Below are 14,958 nucleotides of genomic sequence, written 5' to 3'. Positions count from 1 at the left end.
AGAAATCAGCAAGGCTATCCCTGCATCCTTACAGTTAATCCTGTAGTATTTGGAGAAGATGCATAGCACATCGATTGATAGTATGGTCTCTAGGGCCAGACTGCTGGGGCTCATGTCCTAGTTCTGCCAGTTGTTACTCCGTGTCTTTTTGAACCTCTGTTTTCCTATCTGTAAAATGGGAATAATGATAGCACCCACCTCCTAGTTATAAAGATTGAATAAATACTTGTAAAGTGCTGAGAGCAATGTGCGTCACTTAGTAAATGTTAGGTAATTCTTTGATTACTTATATTATTTGTACATCTGATTACTTATAAATTTAAAATGGAATTCAAGTGGAGTTTCCTTGGATTGTCTCTCTTTTCTCTGAGAATGTTTACTGGAATATTGTTCTGTTGGAATTAAATGAGAGACTAGTATGTGAACTGTTTTGGAGCCAGGATAGAAAAAAAATGTGAGAACAGTTCTTTGTAGAAACACCAGAACCACAGAAGTTAGTAGAAGCTAACATTTAAACTCACACAATTAAATTGTAATCAAAATAGTGCCTGTCGGTTATTATGGTGGGTAGGTGTGAGATAGGCAAAGAATGGTGAGACCCTCCCTTTAACACTTATTGTTATAAAAAATACTTTGGGGAAAAAAACCCACACACCTCACTTAAATATAACTGTATTATGCAATTAGACTGAAAAAGAACAGAACACTAATAGGAACAAAATTATAAATCCTAATCCATGGCCCTCATATCCATAGGCCGATATAGGCTGACCCCTTTCTTGAGATTGCCCGTTGGTCATGCTCATGGGTGTAGGAATTCTGACTGACTCCATCTCAGTACTTGGAGTGGTGGCCCTAGTGTAGCATTTCCTTAAGTATGAGTTGCCCTAGCTATTAAAAGATTTTAGTGGGGGAAATGGCAGGGGTCAGGCCATGGTCAAATAAGTTTCCCAAACTTATTTGAGTTAAATTAAGCTTGTTTTTTCGGAGATATTTTTTGGAGCCTTTAATATGCTAATGTGTGCTGTGATTCTCCCAGGGAGGTAGGATATGCAGTACTTCCCTTACTTTTTTTTTTTTTTTTTTAAGAATTTATTTATTTATTTGACAGAGACACAGCGAGAGAGGGAACACAAGCAGGGGGAGTGGGAGAGGGAGAAGCAGGCTTCCCGTTGAGCAAGGAGCCTGATGCGGGGCTCGATCGATCCCAGGACCCTGGGATCATGACCTGAGCCAAAGGCAGACGCTTAACGACCGAGCCACCCAGGTGCCCCACTCCCCTTACTTTTTGGACCAGTATCTCATCTGTTAGCTTCCTGCAGGACCCCAGTGCTTTGGCGCACACTTTAGGAAATGTAACCTGAGAAACATTGCTTTTTTCCCTTTGTGTCTCTGGTGAATCCTAACGAGATGTAGCTGAACAATTAGCTGCAGATCGAGGGTGGAGGAAGGCCTCACAGGTGAGGCTGGGTCCTAATGTATTTGAACTCAGCCTGGGCGCGCTCTGCCACACGGTTGATCGTGGGACTTGTCTGTGGTTGGCTGGCTGTGTGTGCGTTCACAGGGCATGGCAGTGTGGTGGTATTCCTGGATGAGAGAATAGCACCGAAGTGTGGAATAACAGTGGCTTCTGTGTGGCTGGAGGTCATGCTTGGAAATGGTAGGCAGTGAAGCCACGAACCTGTACAGGGACACGTCCTGAGGGCTGCATCTATCACAGGAAGGAGTTGGGGAGTTCTGTAATGGAACCACTTACTCTTTCCATCAGGTTATCTTAAGAACTTCAGTAAGCACACTGCTGACGAGTAAAAACTGTGCACTTAGGTAGGAGGCTAGGAATGCACACTTCAGCATTTTGCAGGTGGCATAGTTGTCACCGACTTCCTGCCATCCTAGCTTGCTGCCTCGTGGAACCTATACTGAGCCTAGACAGTAGACACAGGAGTCCAGATTACTGCCGGGGACAAAAGGGATGACACTGTCCCCTCCCAGCTCCTTGCGCATCTGCCGTTTTTGAGGGCATGTTTTGTATGCTTCTGGAAGTGGACCGAAGACTAATAGAATGTAACTCAAGGATCCGAAGATAAATATTAAAAGATTTTAGTATCTTGTTTAAGGCTTGATTAAAGAGGTAAAAGTAGGGGCTGCCCTGTCTCCTAATAACATGTTAATTGTTTTTTAATTAAATAGTACTAAAAATATACAAGTATTTCCTGTGATCCAAATCTCTTTGCTTCCTGACAAGTAGTAAGGGTTTGGCTAGCAGGGGATTTATCTGAAAATTTATCAGAATCTTTAGGTTCTGGGTTTGGGTTTGGATAGCAAGGAGTGTTTAGATTGGAAAACCCAGGGAAGACCTTACTCATTTTTTCTTTTCCAGAGGAGGTGAGTGTGCCTCCTGTGTCTGGACAGATTTCTCTTCATTACGAAATGGCAAGATTGTGACTTAATGAAGGTCATAGAGCAGATCACTGTAAGGACTAGACTAGGAAAAACGGGATTCTTCTGGGTCTAAGAATCTTGTCACGAGGCCTTCATGTCCCCTAAGCAGTTAGGGTCTGTCACCACTTCTTCATAGTGCTCAGCAAAATGAACTGCGGAGCCCAGGAATCTGTGGTAATTATGGGAACCTTAATTAATGGTCCAGGAATTTCAAGGGCTTGATGTGGAGGCTATTTGCAAGAGTAGGGGTGCATATGTTTGTGATACCTATGAAATTAAAAAAAACCCTATATAGTAGGAAGATTTAAAGTTAATTCTAGAAAGAATTTTTAATTGATCAATTTTATTTTGATGAAATAACATCTGGCCTCAGTTCACGGTTTTTTTTAAAATATCCTCATTTTGCTCCTGTGAATATTTGTCTTGGCTTGGTTATTTGCTACTTATTTTAAATTCTCTTTAAGTTCCACAGAAAATCATTCCTTTGGAGGGTGGGGAGCCAGGAGGAAATGTAGGGTATGTGATGTTGGAGAGCGAGAGAGAAAGAGAGGAGTCCTTCTATGTGTCCTCAGGGCCACATCCCCCTCTCGTGGCCCCGTAAGCTAAGGCTCGGTGCCGGGCTGTGCACCGTACTTAGCAGTTGGCGACTGCAGACAGCCGTATGTGTGTAGGGGTGCTCACTTACATCTGTGGGATTTGCTTTTGCTTTTTTTTTTTTTTTTTAAGATTTTATTCATTTGGGGGAGAGAGAGAGCACGAGCAGGGGGAGGGGCAGAGGGAGAAGCAGGCTCCCCACTGAGCGGGGAGCCCGACGTGGGGCTTGATCCCAGGACCCAAAGATCACAACCTGAGCGGAAGGCAGACGCTTAACATCTGAGCCACCCAGGTGCCCCTGATTTTGCTTTTTAAACTGTTTTGTTTGAGCAGTTCATGGAGGGCTGATTTTTATCTTTGTATATGGCCTAATTTTATGATGTTTATTCTTAGGTGGGTTTGCAGAGTTCTCCCGTTGTTTCCCTGGCCTCTGTGAAGGAAAATCTGCTCTAGTCCCTACCTGCATTTCTCAGCCTTGCCTACCTGTTGCCAACATCGGGCCAACCCGAATTCTTCCCAATCTTTATCTTGGCTGCCAGCGAGATGTCCTCAACAAGGTGGGTGCTTTGAAAACATCCTTCACTGCAGGGTTTCTTGTTAGTAGCTGGAGAAACTGTGATTGCCTGTTCGCTGTCATTTTAAGCACATGCTGCTTCCAGAAAGGAAGTACACCATGCTCAGTGTGACTCCCTGCAAGCAGTTGGTTGGGTTATCTTCTGGAGGGCTATTTTGTTTGATGTTATTGATTGCCACAAGAAACCTAATCTGTTGTCATATTGGCTTGTTCCTCGAAGGTCCAGGAGACCTGGGATAGGACGGGATTTTTCAGAAGGTTAGCCTTATTTTCTTAGGGTATTAATTGTTCTATTGTAGTAATTGGGCACACTCAGGGAGGCTAAGGCTTCTTAGATTATTTCACATTTAGAAATGTATTTACTGAGGCACACTAGAAAGGGACTCGAGTTGGGCTTGGATTGAGGAAGGACCTCTGGCCGGAGGGATGGGGGGTGGGAATAAGATGGTGAGGCCAGGGCTAAGGGCATGCATTTCAGGCTCCCCTGTCAGAGGCTCGCTGGAGCAGTTTCACTGAGAAGAGGGAAGAGCGTGGATTCTCGCTGCAAAGGATGTGGGCCATACTGAACATGGTGTGCCTACCACAGGAACCCATATTGGAACCATTGAGTATCTGATGGTACGAGCGGTAACAGTAGTAGAACTCAGCTCTGTCTGCCTCCACAGCTCATATGGTCTTAACCAGTAGTGGTGGGAACTGGGCTTCTCACTGCCCAGAAAAGTGGTTTTTCCTCTAAAAAAACTCTTTTTTACACCACCTGTAATTGAAAAAGCAATCAAAGGTGTTAATTCACCTGTTGGTGATTTACAGGTGCCACTTTCCTGTAGGAGGGGCGATACCTTAACATTTTCTTCTTGGGTAACTGAAAGAATTGGGCTAACCATAAAACTAGCTTCCACATTGGCTTGCGTTAGCATATGAAAAGCAAAAATACCCTACCATTGGGCAGCGATGAGGCATTCTTTCATTTCTCTTTTTTGTTTTAAAAACTCCTGCCTCTCTAAAATTTTGCCTCAACACTGTTATTAATACGTCTGCTTTTACGGTGAGATATTTGAAAATTGATAGTTTATACTTGTATTGAGCCTTTTCTGGTGGGGTCCCAGTTCCTTTGAACATGTGATTATTATTAATTCTCTTTTAAAGATAAGCAGACTATGTCACAGAAAGCAAAATTAATTTCCTTGAGTCACATGCATCCCTGGGGCAAAGCTGAAGATGCTTTAGTTAAAACTCAATCAGAAAATGAAATAAAATTCCTAGTTAAGAATCCTGTTCAGAATTACACCCCAGTTAAAACAAAACAAAACAAAAAACTAACCAGTCAGCAGGTGCTTTTACAAATAGTTGCATTATAGATCAGTTCTGTTGCTTTTGACATTACATTAAATGGCACATTTTTGCTATGTACTGTTTGCAGGTTTAACAACTGTGTCAGTTAATAAGTCTGTGAGTGCCTGCAAGGTGAGAGCAGTTAAACTGGACCCTGGAGTTGAGGATGGGGAAAGGGTGGTTTTTTTTCCTCCTTTAATTGGCTTCTCAGAATATACTGCACAGGATACATCCACAGATGCATTAGGAGGAGGTGGGTGTAGGGGGAGGAGTGGATTTATGGAAGTTCATGGGAAAACAACTTGGGCAAGGAGTTTCTGTGGAAGATTGTCTGGAACTTCTTTGAGACAGATGTATGGATTAGAGAATGGTGAGAAGTCAGCATGCTTTGAAAGCGGTGAGTAGAAACTCATATTGACCTCTGGATTCATTGTTGAGAAGAGTCGAAGCACTGAATGGGATTTTAGTGATCATATAGTCAGTCTTCTTTCTTTGATAAATGAGGAAGCTGCTATTCCAGAAATATTAGATGAATTCCACAACATCACCCAGCAGATGAATTTTGGGACCCGATGTGCCTCTATTTCGGGATAGCTTGAACCGATCTTTCGGCTCAGCTCTCTGATTTAAACTTTACAGGAGAAGTAATATGCTTCTTCTCTTCCTGAAGATCTCTGAAGATGAAGATTTTATAATTTTTCCTTTTTTTTTTTAGAAGATTTTATTTATTTATTTATTTGAGAGAGAGAGAGAATGAGAGAGCGAGAGAGCATTGCGGGGGGGTCAGAGGGAGAAGCAGACTCCCCACTGAGCAGGGAGCCCGATGTGGGACTTGATCCCGGGACTCCAGGATCATGACCTGAGCCGAAGGCAGTCGCCTGGGTGGCTGCCCCATATAATCTTTCCTAATAGTACATTTTTTTAAAATTAGAATTTAGAAGCTGAAGTCTTTAAAAATAGCAACTATAAGACCACTAATTTTATTACGTGTTTTTTTTTAATAAAGTGCCACCAAAATATTTTGAAAGCATGTCACAGAAATTTTCTTAGGAGGATCATACTATTTACCATTTAAAATGCTAGGCTCTTTATATTATTGCATTTAACCCTCATATTAGGAGGTAGGTTGACCCTGGGTCGTTGTCACTTACCCAAGATTTTGTGACTGGGAAGTCATGTGCTCAGTGGCAGAAATCATCCTCAAACTCAAGCTGCTATTCTGGCTTTAAGTCCTAAGTTTATGTAAGACCGGAAATACCCATCTTCTGGAAGATAGAACTCTCTGTAATAGGCTGTTATGAAGGACTGACAAATCACTGCTGAGATTTTCTTTCCCTGGTTTTCCTACAGCATATTCTATACCAGCACTGCCCACTAGAAATGTAATGTAAGCCACATACTTAATTTAAAATGTTCCAGTAGCCTTATTAAAAAAGTAAAATGGAACAGGTAAAATTTTTTTTTTAAAGATTTATTTATTTATTTGAGAGAGCACAGGAGAATGGAGGAGAGGGGCAGAGAGAGAGAAACTCAAGCAGACTCCACACTGAGAGCGGGGGCCCGATGCAGGGCTTGATCTTACCACCCTGAGATCACAACCTGAGCCGAAACCAAGAGTGGATGCTTAACTGACTAAGCCACCCAGGCACCGCGGTGAAATTAATTTTGATAACATTTTATTTATCACAGCATATCTAGCATTTCAGTGTGCAATCAGTGTAGAAAAACTACTGCTATAATTTTTTTGTACTAAGTCTTTAAAATCCGGTGTATATTATACTCACTGCACATTTCAGGTGCTCAGTAGCCTCCTGTGGCTTCTGGCTACCACAGTGGACAGTGTAGGTTAATGCTTTCAACATGTATTCATTTTACTCTGGTTTCAAAGGCATGGCTCTTCTGTAAAAGACCGTAAGAAGTCATTGGTAGCAAAAAGGATACTCTCAGTTTCTTTTTCCCTCACGACTATACTTTTGTTTCTCACAGTCTGTTCTTTTATTTTCTAGTCTTACTACGAGGGCTGGAACAGGAATGGCTCATTGTACTAAAAGTAGTTTGCTGATGCCCAGTTTGCATCTGAGCGGAGCAGGATTTGAGCAAGAATCTCCAGTTACTATGTGAAAGACTAAAGATTCTTGATTTTTTTCTGCCTTATCGCTTAACGTTTCCAATAGAAACTTTTGTTTCACACTGAAAGACATGAAACAGATGATGGAACTACGTGTCGCCAGTAGTTCTAAGCCGGAGCCGGAGCCCGGTCTGCAGTGAGGGCGGCTTCTTCCCTGAGGCGCTCCGGCTGTCCTCCCTCCCCGTGTAAACAGTGTGCTGTGGGCGAGCTCACTGTTGCTCATTCGCTCTTCTAACAGGCACAAGGTTTTCCTGTGCTCCCTGGTCGGTCCGCCTGCCTTCTCTCTGGTTTTCTTGCCGGAGTCAGCCTAGACACACGATACTGGGTTTCCGTATGGTCTAGGAAGACAAAAGATCCAAGTTATCAGTACACATACACCACACAGTGTGCAAGTTGGTTAGACAAGGCCTGTTCATTCCGCAGTGATGCACAAGACAGGCTGACTGACGGTAGAACTCCCTCCGGCAAGGCAGCGTGGCTCGCGGTGGAGAGCCAGCCTCAGAGCTGGGCAGTCCTGCGTCCCAGGGCTCCGCCTGACCAGCTGCATCACGTTAGCCAAGTGGCCGAATCTGGGCTTCTTCACCTACAGACCGTAATGATTCCTGCCTTCTAGTGTTCATGTGAGGTTCAAATGAAGTGACATGTGCCAAGCACCAAGGACAGTTCCTGGTCTGTAGGGACCCTGGTTACTGTCAGCAAGAGGCCGCGAGTGTTCGAGCTGCTAGGGTGAGTGCTGGATACAGTGGGTGTGGTTGGTCGAGGAAGGCTGGACGCAGGAAGTAGGACTTAAGGTCAGTTTTGAAGGCAAAAGGAGTGGCAAATGCAGAATTATTTATTGAATTGACTTCAGAAAGAAAAATTACAAATCCGTTATCTAGAATTGTGATGTCTGTGGTGATTTAATGTGATTGCTCTCCTCAGTCTAGCTGAACATGGGAAACTTGATAAATAGAGCAGTTCTATTAAGGCGATATATCAATCTGTGTCCCATATACTGCTCCACAGATTATAGAACCCATATTAGGAATTAGTCCAACTACAGGGCAAAGTTCATTTCACGGTTTAGGAGAGAGAAACTTTTAAAGGGAAAGAATTGTGAATGGAAATCATAAGAAATAATAAAGATTTGTTTTTTGACTAGAAAATGTCATTTTTGAGAGTTTTCTTAATTGTATATTGAAGCCAGAATCCATTTTTTAAATTCTTAAGGGGCAGTCTCTTCTACTTTGCAGATGAACCCTTTTTATACCCAGCCTGCTATATTCAGTGTGAGTGCCCTACTTAAGGCTAATGAGAAGAAGACAGTTTGAATTAGTGAAAAATGTACATGACTTATTTGGGGGGGGGCAGCTTTTTGAGACATAATTCATATACTATATGATATATAAGCTATTTTTTAATGAGATGTAATTGACATATATAAAGTTTCAAGTATACAACATGATTTGATATTTGTATATATTATAAAATGATCACAATAAGTCTAGTTAACTTCTGTCCCACACAGTTATAATTTTTTTTCTTGTGATGAGAACTCTTAGCAACTTTCAAATATACAATACAGAATTATGAACTACAGCCACTATGCTGTAGTGATTTATTTTATTACTGGAAGTTTGTCCCTTCTGACCACCTTCACCCATCCCCCCCAATATGTTCTCTGTATCTGTGAGTAGATTAGATTCCTTTAGATTCCACATGTGATATCATACAGTATTTGTCTTCCTCTGACTTATTTCACTTGGCATAATGTCCTCAGGGTTCATCCGTGTTGTTGCAGATGGCAAGATCTCATTCTTTTCTTATGGCTGAGTAACACTGCATTGTGTACATATACCACATCTTTATCCATTCATCAGTCGGTGAGCCACCTCGGCTGCTTCCATATCTTGACTAAATAATGCTGCAGTGAACATGGGGGTGCATATATCTCTTCAAGTTAGTGTTTTCATTTCCTGCAGATATATACTTAGAAGTGGACTTGTTGGACCATACGGTAGTTTTATTTCTGATATTTTGAGGAACCTCCATACTGCTTAACATAGTATCTATACCAATTTACATTCCCACAAGCTATTTTTTAAATTAAGACAAAGTAAGGGAATGAACGTTTAATGAGACTCTTATATTATGTGCCAGTTATTTTGTCCTCATATAGCTTTACAAAATAGACATCATTAGCCCTATTTTACAGATGAGGAAACTAAAGCTGAGTGAGATTACACAACCTGTCCAAGATCATGCAGGTCATGAATGATAACGTGCTGGGTGGTGCTCTGGTTTTTCTGGGGCCAGTACCCATAGACTTTTAATTATTCCTGCCACACTGAGTTCATCTGTGCCGCAGGAGGGGAAGGCCGAGCATACAGGTGCATGTGCTGCTAGAAAGGTAAATGTAGTTAGTGGAAATTTATACAGATTTGCTTCTGTTTCACATTTTTCAGTGTCACAGGAAACAAGATCATCCATTGACTGAGAGTGAGGATAAAGGGATACATAGAGCATTTGAAGAAAAAGGGAAAGGGGTGGAATGGCGTCTAGGAGAGAGGGAAAGTGAAGGGACTAGGGAAATAAAATGATTGCTGAGGAGCGTGAATCGATGCGAATCTGAGCAGCATTGTGGAGCATTTTTCCCGGGCTGTGTTCAGCTGCATGGGTGGTACAGATGCAGACCAGGCGGAGCACTAGATTTACCCGGAGCTGCAGTCTTGCCGAGTGAGTGTGAAGAAGCCATAGTGGGACAAAGGAGGGTGGATGCGGGAAGTGGTTTATCATGACTGACTGCAGAATTTCACTTGAGCAAGGCAGGCAGACGACATGAGGATGAAGGACAGAGAGAAGAGGAGGTGGGATCAGCGACGTGTAGATCCTGGGGAATCGAAGGATTCCGAGAGTGGTGGTATCAGAGACAGCAAGCCAGAAGGAGAAGAGGGACAGTCCAAGAGTGGGGTGTGTAAGGTCGAGATTAGGGCTGGTTGCTGGTTGTTGGCAATGACCGAGACCAGACCAGGTCTCAGTGAGTGGTCAAGGTGGGAAGTTCAAAGAACTGAGAGGCCAAGGTGTTGGAAGGATATTTGTAGGCCAGGGAAGATTATTTTGTCAGTAGAAAGCATATGTTAGCAGACTTAGCGCAAAGTTGAGCTAAATATTAAACAGCATAACAAGTGTCCTCTGGAAGCTTACGGACTGTGATGTTTAATTATGGGACAGAGTAATATTCAGTTGTGTATGTTTTATACAACATACTAAAAACAGAATGAATTCCATAAATATCTCTTTATAACATAGTAAGAAGTCATTGACATTCATCTGTGAATAAAAGCAATCATTCTGTAAAACAGACCCATTCTTCACAATTATAGTTCCATCCCAGTTCTAGTCAGAAACATTGACTAAGATGCCCTCTCAGCCACGTATATGTACATTTGTAAAAATAAGCAGGAGAGCAAGTTAATAGTGTGTATAGCTACATGAAACTTCAGACCTCAGAGATTCACCGCCATCTCAACCCTGAGGCCCAACAGGTGCCGCCCGCCTGTGGCGAGCAGGAGGCGCTTTGCTGAGGCGTGTCTACTACTCCCACTGGGACAGGATGCTTACCAGGAGGCACTGTGTTTGTTTTCAGACCTGTTTAGGCCAGTGGCCTTGTTATTATAATTGTGCACATCAATTAAAATATTACATACACCCATGAAATATGAATGAGGGAATGAAGAGAGTTGTTTTTCTATGACCTGAGGTAAATGTTTCGGGAAGATTCCGGAAGAACAAATTGCTTTATATTTTTTCTGTCTAAACTAGGGCAGAACTAGCAACTGTAAAATACCCGGGGGTCATAATCCAGGATTCTGTACTGATGTTCTACAAGTTTTTGCTCTTCTTCAAAGAAATGGAAACTCTAAGTAGTAGATGCATTTGGTTGTGATTTGCTTAAGAATGCCAATCAGCTAACTCCTACCAAAAAAAAACAAAGCATGGTCCTGCATCAGAAATTAGTGAATTAATGTATTTATTTGTTTTCTTTTTTATTCTATTTATTTATTTATTTATTTATTTGACAGAGAGAGACACAGCGAGAGAGGGAACACAAGCAGGGGGAGTGGGAGAGGGAGAAGCAGACTACCTGCGGAGCAGGAAGCCTGATGCGGGGCTCGATCCCAGAACACTGGGATCATGACCTGAGCCGAAGGCAGACGCTTAACGACTGAGCCACCCAGGCGCCCCTGTATTTATTTGTTTTAAATTAAAATGTTTCGAGTGTATATGTATCATTTTTAATGATTTCCTCCTTTAACTAACTTTTTCACTGATGTAGTAACTGCCAATCCAGATTATGTTTTGTGTTTAATTTAGTAGCCAAATCATATTTAAATTTTACATGGTAACATTTTAGGATTTTTTTGTTTGCCTCTTTGATTTCAAAATTGGCCATGTTTGATCAAGTCCTATTTTATTACAAAAAGAATTTCGGGGAATAACTGATAATTGATCTAAGTAGATTTTTTTTTGCTGTAAAATTTTTATAAATCAAGTTATGTTTATCACTGAGATCATTTCCTTTTTTCTCATTTTGTGTTTAAATTATTTTACCATCACTCCGTTTTAATACATTAATGCCTTTTTCCCCTTTCTGCCTTTTGCCAGTTGTTTAAAAGTAAAACTGCTGGGGCATCCGGCGGGCTCAGTCAGAAGAGCATGTGACTCTTATCTCAGGGTCATGAGTTCAAGCCCCACATTGGGTGTAGAGATTACTGCCCCCCCCCAAAAAAACCTTAAAAAACCCCACAAAGCAACTCCTTAAATGCATCTATTATGGTACATTGTTTTCTAAGTGAAAAATACTTTATTGAGCTACAACAGCATTGTGAGCTTGGCTTATCGAAGGGCATCCTTTTCATGTGTCCGCTGTGTCCAGCGTCGAGGGGTTGCTGCGCTGGGTGTGTGGCAGCTGTGAGCACGAGGGCAGGGACTGGGCACGCTGGCAGCCTGTCCTCACCGTGCAGCGGTAGATGCCAATGTCAACGCGGCCCGGAGGCCAGCACCGTGATGCCTGCGGCTGCAGCGGCCAGAACAGTAAGGGAAAGCAGAGGGCGACAGAAACACCTTGACTGCATCTCCTCACCTGTGTCCTGAGTTGCTGGCTCGGAAAGCCTCCTCGCAGAAGCTCATGGCCAGAGTGGTGCCCTTTTACTTTCTAATTTATTAGCGATAGTTGAAAAGGGCATAAAGAATGAAGTTAAACTTTATATTACTTCATTTAGTTAAAAAGGATGTGTGTATGTAGGCTAGTTACCTTGTTGCTCCATCTAACTTGCATGAGAGCATGGCGACTCAGGACAGATTCTGGAGATGAATGTACTTGGATTTGAATTGGACTCTATACCACTTGCTAGCTGTGTGACTTGGCAAACATGCAACCTCTCCAAACCTCAGTTTCCCCATTTTTTAAAAAGATTTTGTTTTATTTATTTATTAGAGAGAGTTAGTGAGAAACAGCCTGAGAGAGGAGAGGGTCAGAGGGAGAAGCAGGCTCCCCACTGAGCCGGGAGCCCGATGCAGGGCTCAATCCCAGGACTCTGGGATCATGACCTGAGCCGAAGGCAGACGCTTAACGACTGAGCCACCCAGGTGCCCCTCAACAAATATTTTTTGATTGAATTTAGGTTCAGTGGCCATTTCTGTAAACTGTAGGTTATGAGAAGTATATTGTGAGAAGTATATTACTTGTGAGAAGTATATTACTCTTTCTATGGGGAAATCAAGTTTGACAGTCATTATAGACTTGTAACATGTTTTGTCTTTAGTGAGAACTGCCTGTTATCTTCTGAAACTTCTAGGTCTTCATTACTGAATTGGGTGGAAAGTGATGTAACTACCTCCCTTCACTTTTAATTTGTAGTCCTGTTGGTGGATAGGAGAAAGACCTATAAAATGATTCCTTTAAGGACCATTGCAAGAAAGGCCTGAAAGGCTCCTTAACTCCAGTGACCCGTTGCTGTGCTTACATGGGAGATAACTGTGGTTGATCGAATGGTAGTAATCTCAGCGTGGAAAAACAAATGTGACCTTTGCTACATGTGCAAAAGCTGAAAAGTTGTAGTACACACCATTAAGATCTTCCCCGCCTGATTGTGAACCTCCCAGGAGCAAACGAGAGCATGAGAAGACTGGGGCTCGGGCACAGCACCAGGGTCAGTGGGTCACTCCAGGAAACTCACCTGGTTCCCAAAGCTCTTTCTTGACATTATCATCTCCTAGTTGAGAGAGGGTCGCATACATGACTTGGATTTATTAAGTCTACCTTTTATGTAAAATGTATTTATTGTGCCAGATGTGGTAAACGAAGAGGTTTAGGGAATTGGCATATTTCAGGAGGGAAAATAGGAAGAAAATGACCAACTCTCTCTCAGGTAGTTGGAAAACATTTGTAGAGGAGGTACCATTCCAAGAAAGGGAATAAAGGACCAGAGTTGCTTAAAAGAGAATTATTTCAGGCTTAGAACATTTCGAACTAAAGGAAGTGGGGTTGTGTAGGCTTGCCTGGAAAATGGTAGACAGGCTGTCGGTTGAACAAACACGTATTGAGTACAACTAGGTACCTGGTGCTGAAGGTAGAAAAACAAGTGCGAATCAGTCCAAGATCTCACTACTTCATTACTTAATAGGAGAGACAAGAATTATCTGCTCATTACAACAGTGTGCTCGGTGAACAAAGTACTTTGGAAGGGCAGAGAATGGAATGGTGAATTATGCGTCAGTGGAAGGAGCTAATTTCGGTAAAGTTAATTTCATCAAAGCCGGAAAAGTGGACGAGAGTGACCAGGAAGAGGAACAGGGCCTACGAAGCACAGGAGTGGTGTGAACGGCAGCAGGGAGGGCTGGGTGTACATGTGACATTGGGGGATTTGGACAAGAGCAGGTGGCCACACAACATTAAAGTGTGGGCAGAGCACTTAGCCCATGTTTGGTTATAAGAAAGATTACTCTGGATTTTGTTCAGCATATGGTTTAGAGATGAAGCATCACAACTTCAAGAGCTCCCTGGTGGCTTTTTTGTTGTGGCTGCCCACTGACTGAGCAGTGACAGGGAACAGAGAGGAGAGGACAAATGGGAGAGGGATACCAAAAGGATCTGGCAACCATTTGGATGGGGGTCGTGAAGGAAGAGAAATGACACGATCATATTTTCTAGCTCAAGTGTCTGAGTAGATGGTATTACCATAAACCAACTTCGGGTTACAGAGAGATATAATTTGTTGAGTTTCTGACATTGTGAGTTTGAAGGGCCTGAGAAACATACAAACAGAGATACCCAGTAGGTAGTTGGAAAGATGGGTGGGAAATTAAAGAGAATGTATATTTAAAAGTTGTCAGTGTGTAGAACTGATAATTAAAGCAAAGGCAATAGATTCAGTCTTTTAAAGAGAGTATTCAGAGCCACAAGACTGCCTAGGACTTTATCTTTGAGAACAACCAGCATGTTCCGTTTGGGAAGAAAATGTTCTTGTTTTGTGTGCCTATACTCTATAAAGTCATAGTAAACTGTCATGGTTTTATTTTGTGTTCTTCCACTTCTCAGTAATGAAGATAACAGAGTTGATTATATTAATGATGCGTGATCTTCAAGCATATTTTATTTTCAAGATTTACTTATTTGGGGGGGGGGGGGGGGGCACATGCATGCGAGAGAGTGGGGGGGGGGGCAGCGGGAGAGAATCGCAGGCAGACCCCCTGCTGATTGGGGAGCCTAACACCGGCGGGCTCGATCTCATGACCCTGAAATCATGACCTGAGCTGAAACCAAGAGTCAGATGCTCAGCCTACTGAGCCACCCAGGCATCCCTTCAAGCATACTATTTTACACAGCCTTTTTTTTGCCCTTAAAAAC

At 42.5% G+C, this 14,958-nt stretch overlaps 1 protein-coding gene across 7 annotated transcripts in view; it reads left to right on the top strand.

The window, feature by feature from the left end:
* The window catches only part of DUSP16 (dual specificity phosphatase 16), a 176,195-nt gene that overhangs the window by 146,179 nt on the left and 15,058 nt on the right, over window positions 1–14,958 (top strand). For all 7 annotated transcript variants that reach the window (XM_032391798.1, XM_032391792.1, XM_032391794.1 and 4 more), the window contains one exon: window positions 3,430–3,593. In XM_032391798.1, the coding sequence (XP_032247689.1) occupies window positions 3,430–3,593 (164 nt within the window). The remainder of the gene's footprint in view (window positions 1–3,429; window positions 3,594–14,958) is intronic.

Source organism: Phoca vitulina, unplaced genomic scaffold, assembly GCF_004348235.1.
Source record: "Phoca vitulina isolate PV1807 unplaced genomic scaffold, GSC_HSeal_1.0 scaffold64, whole genome shotgun sequence".
Lineage (NCBI taxonomy): Eukaryota > Metazoa > Chordata > Mammalia > Carnivora > Phocidae > Phoca > Phoca vitulina.
Note: the sequence above shows the minus strand (reverse complement) of the source record. Positions and strands in the feature narration are given on the sequence as shown.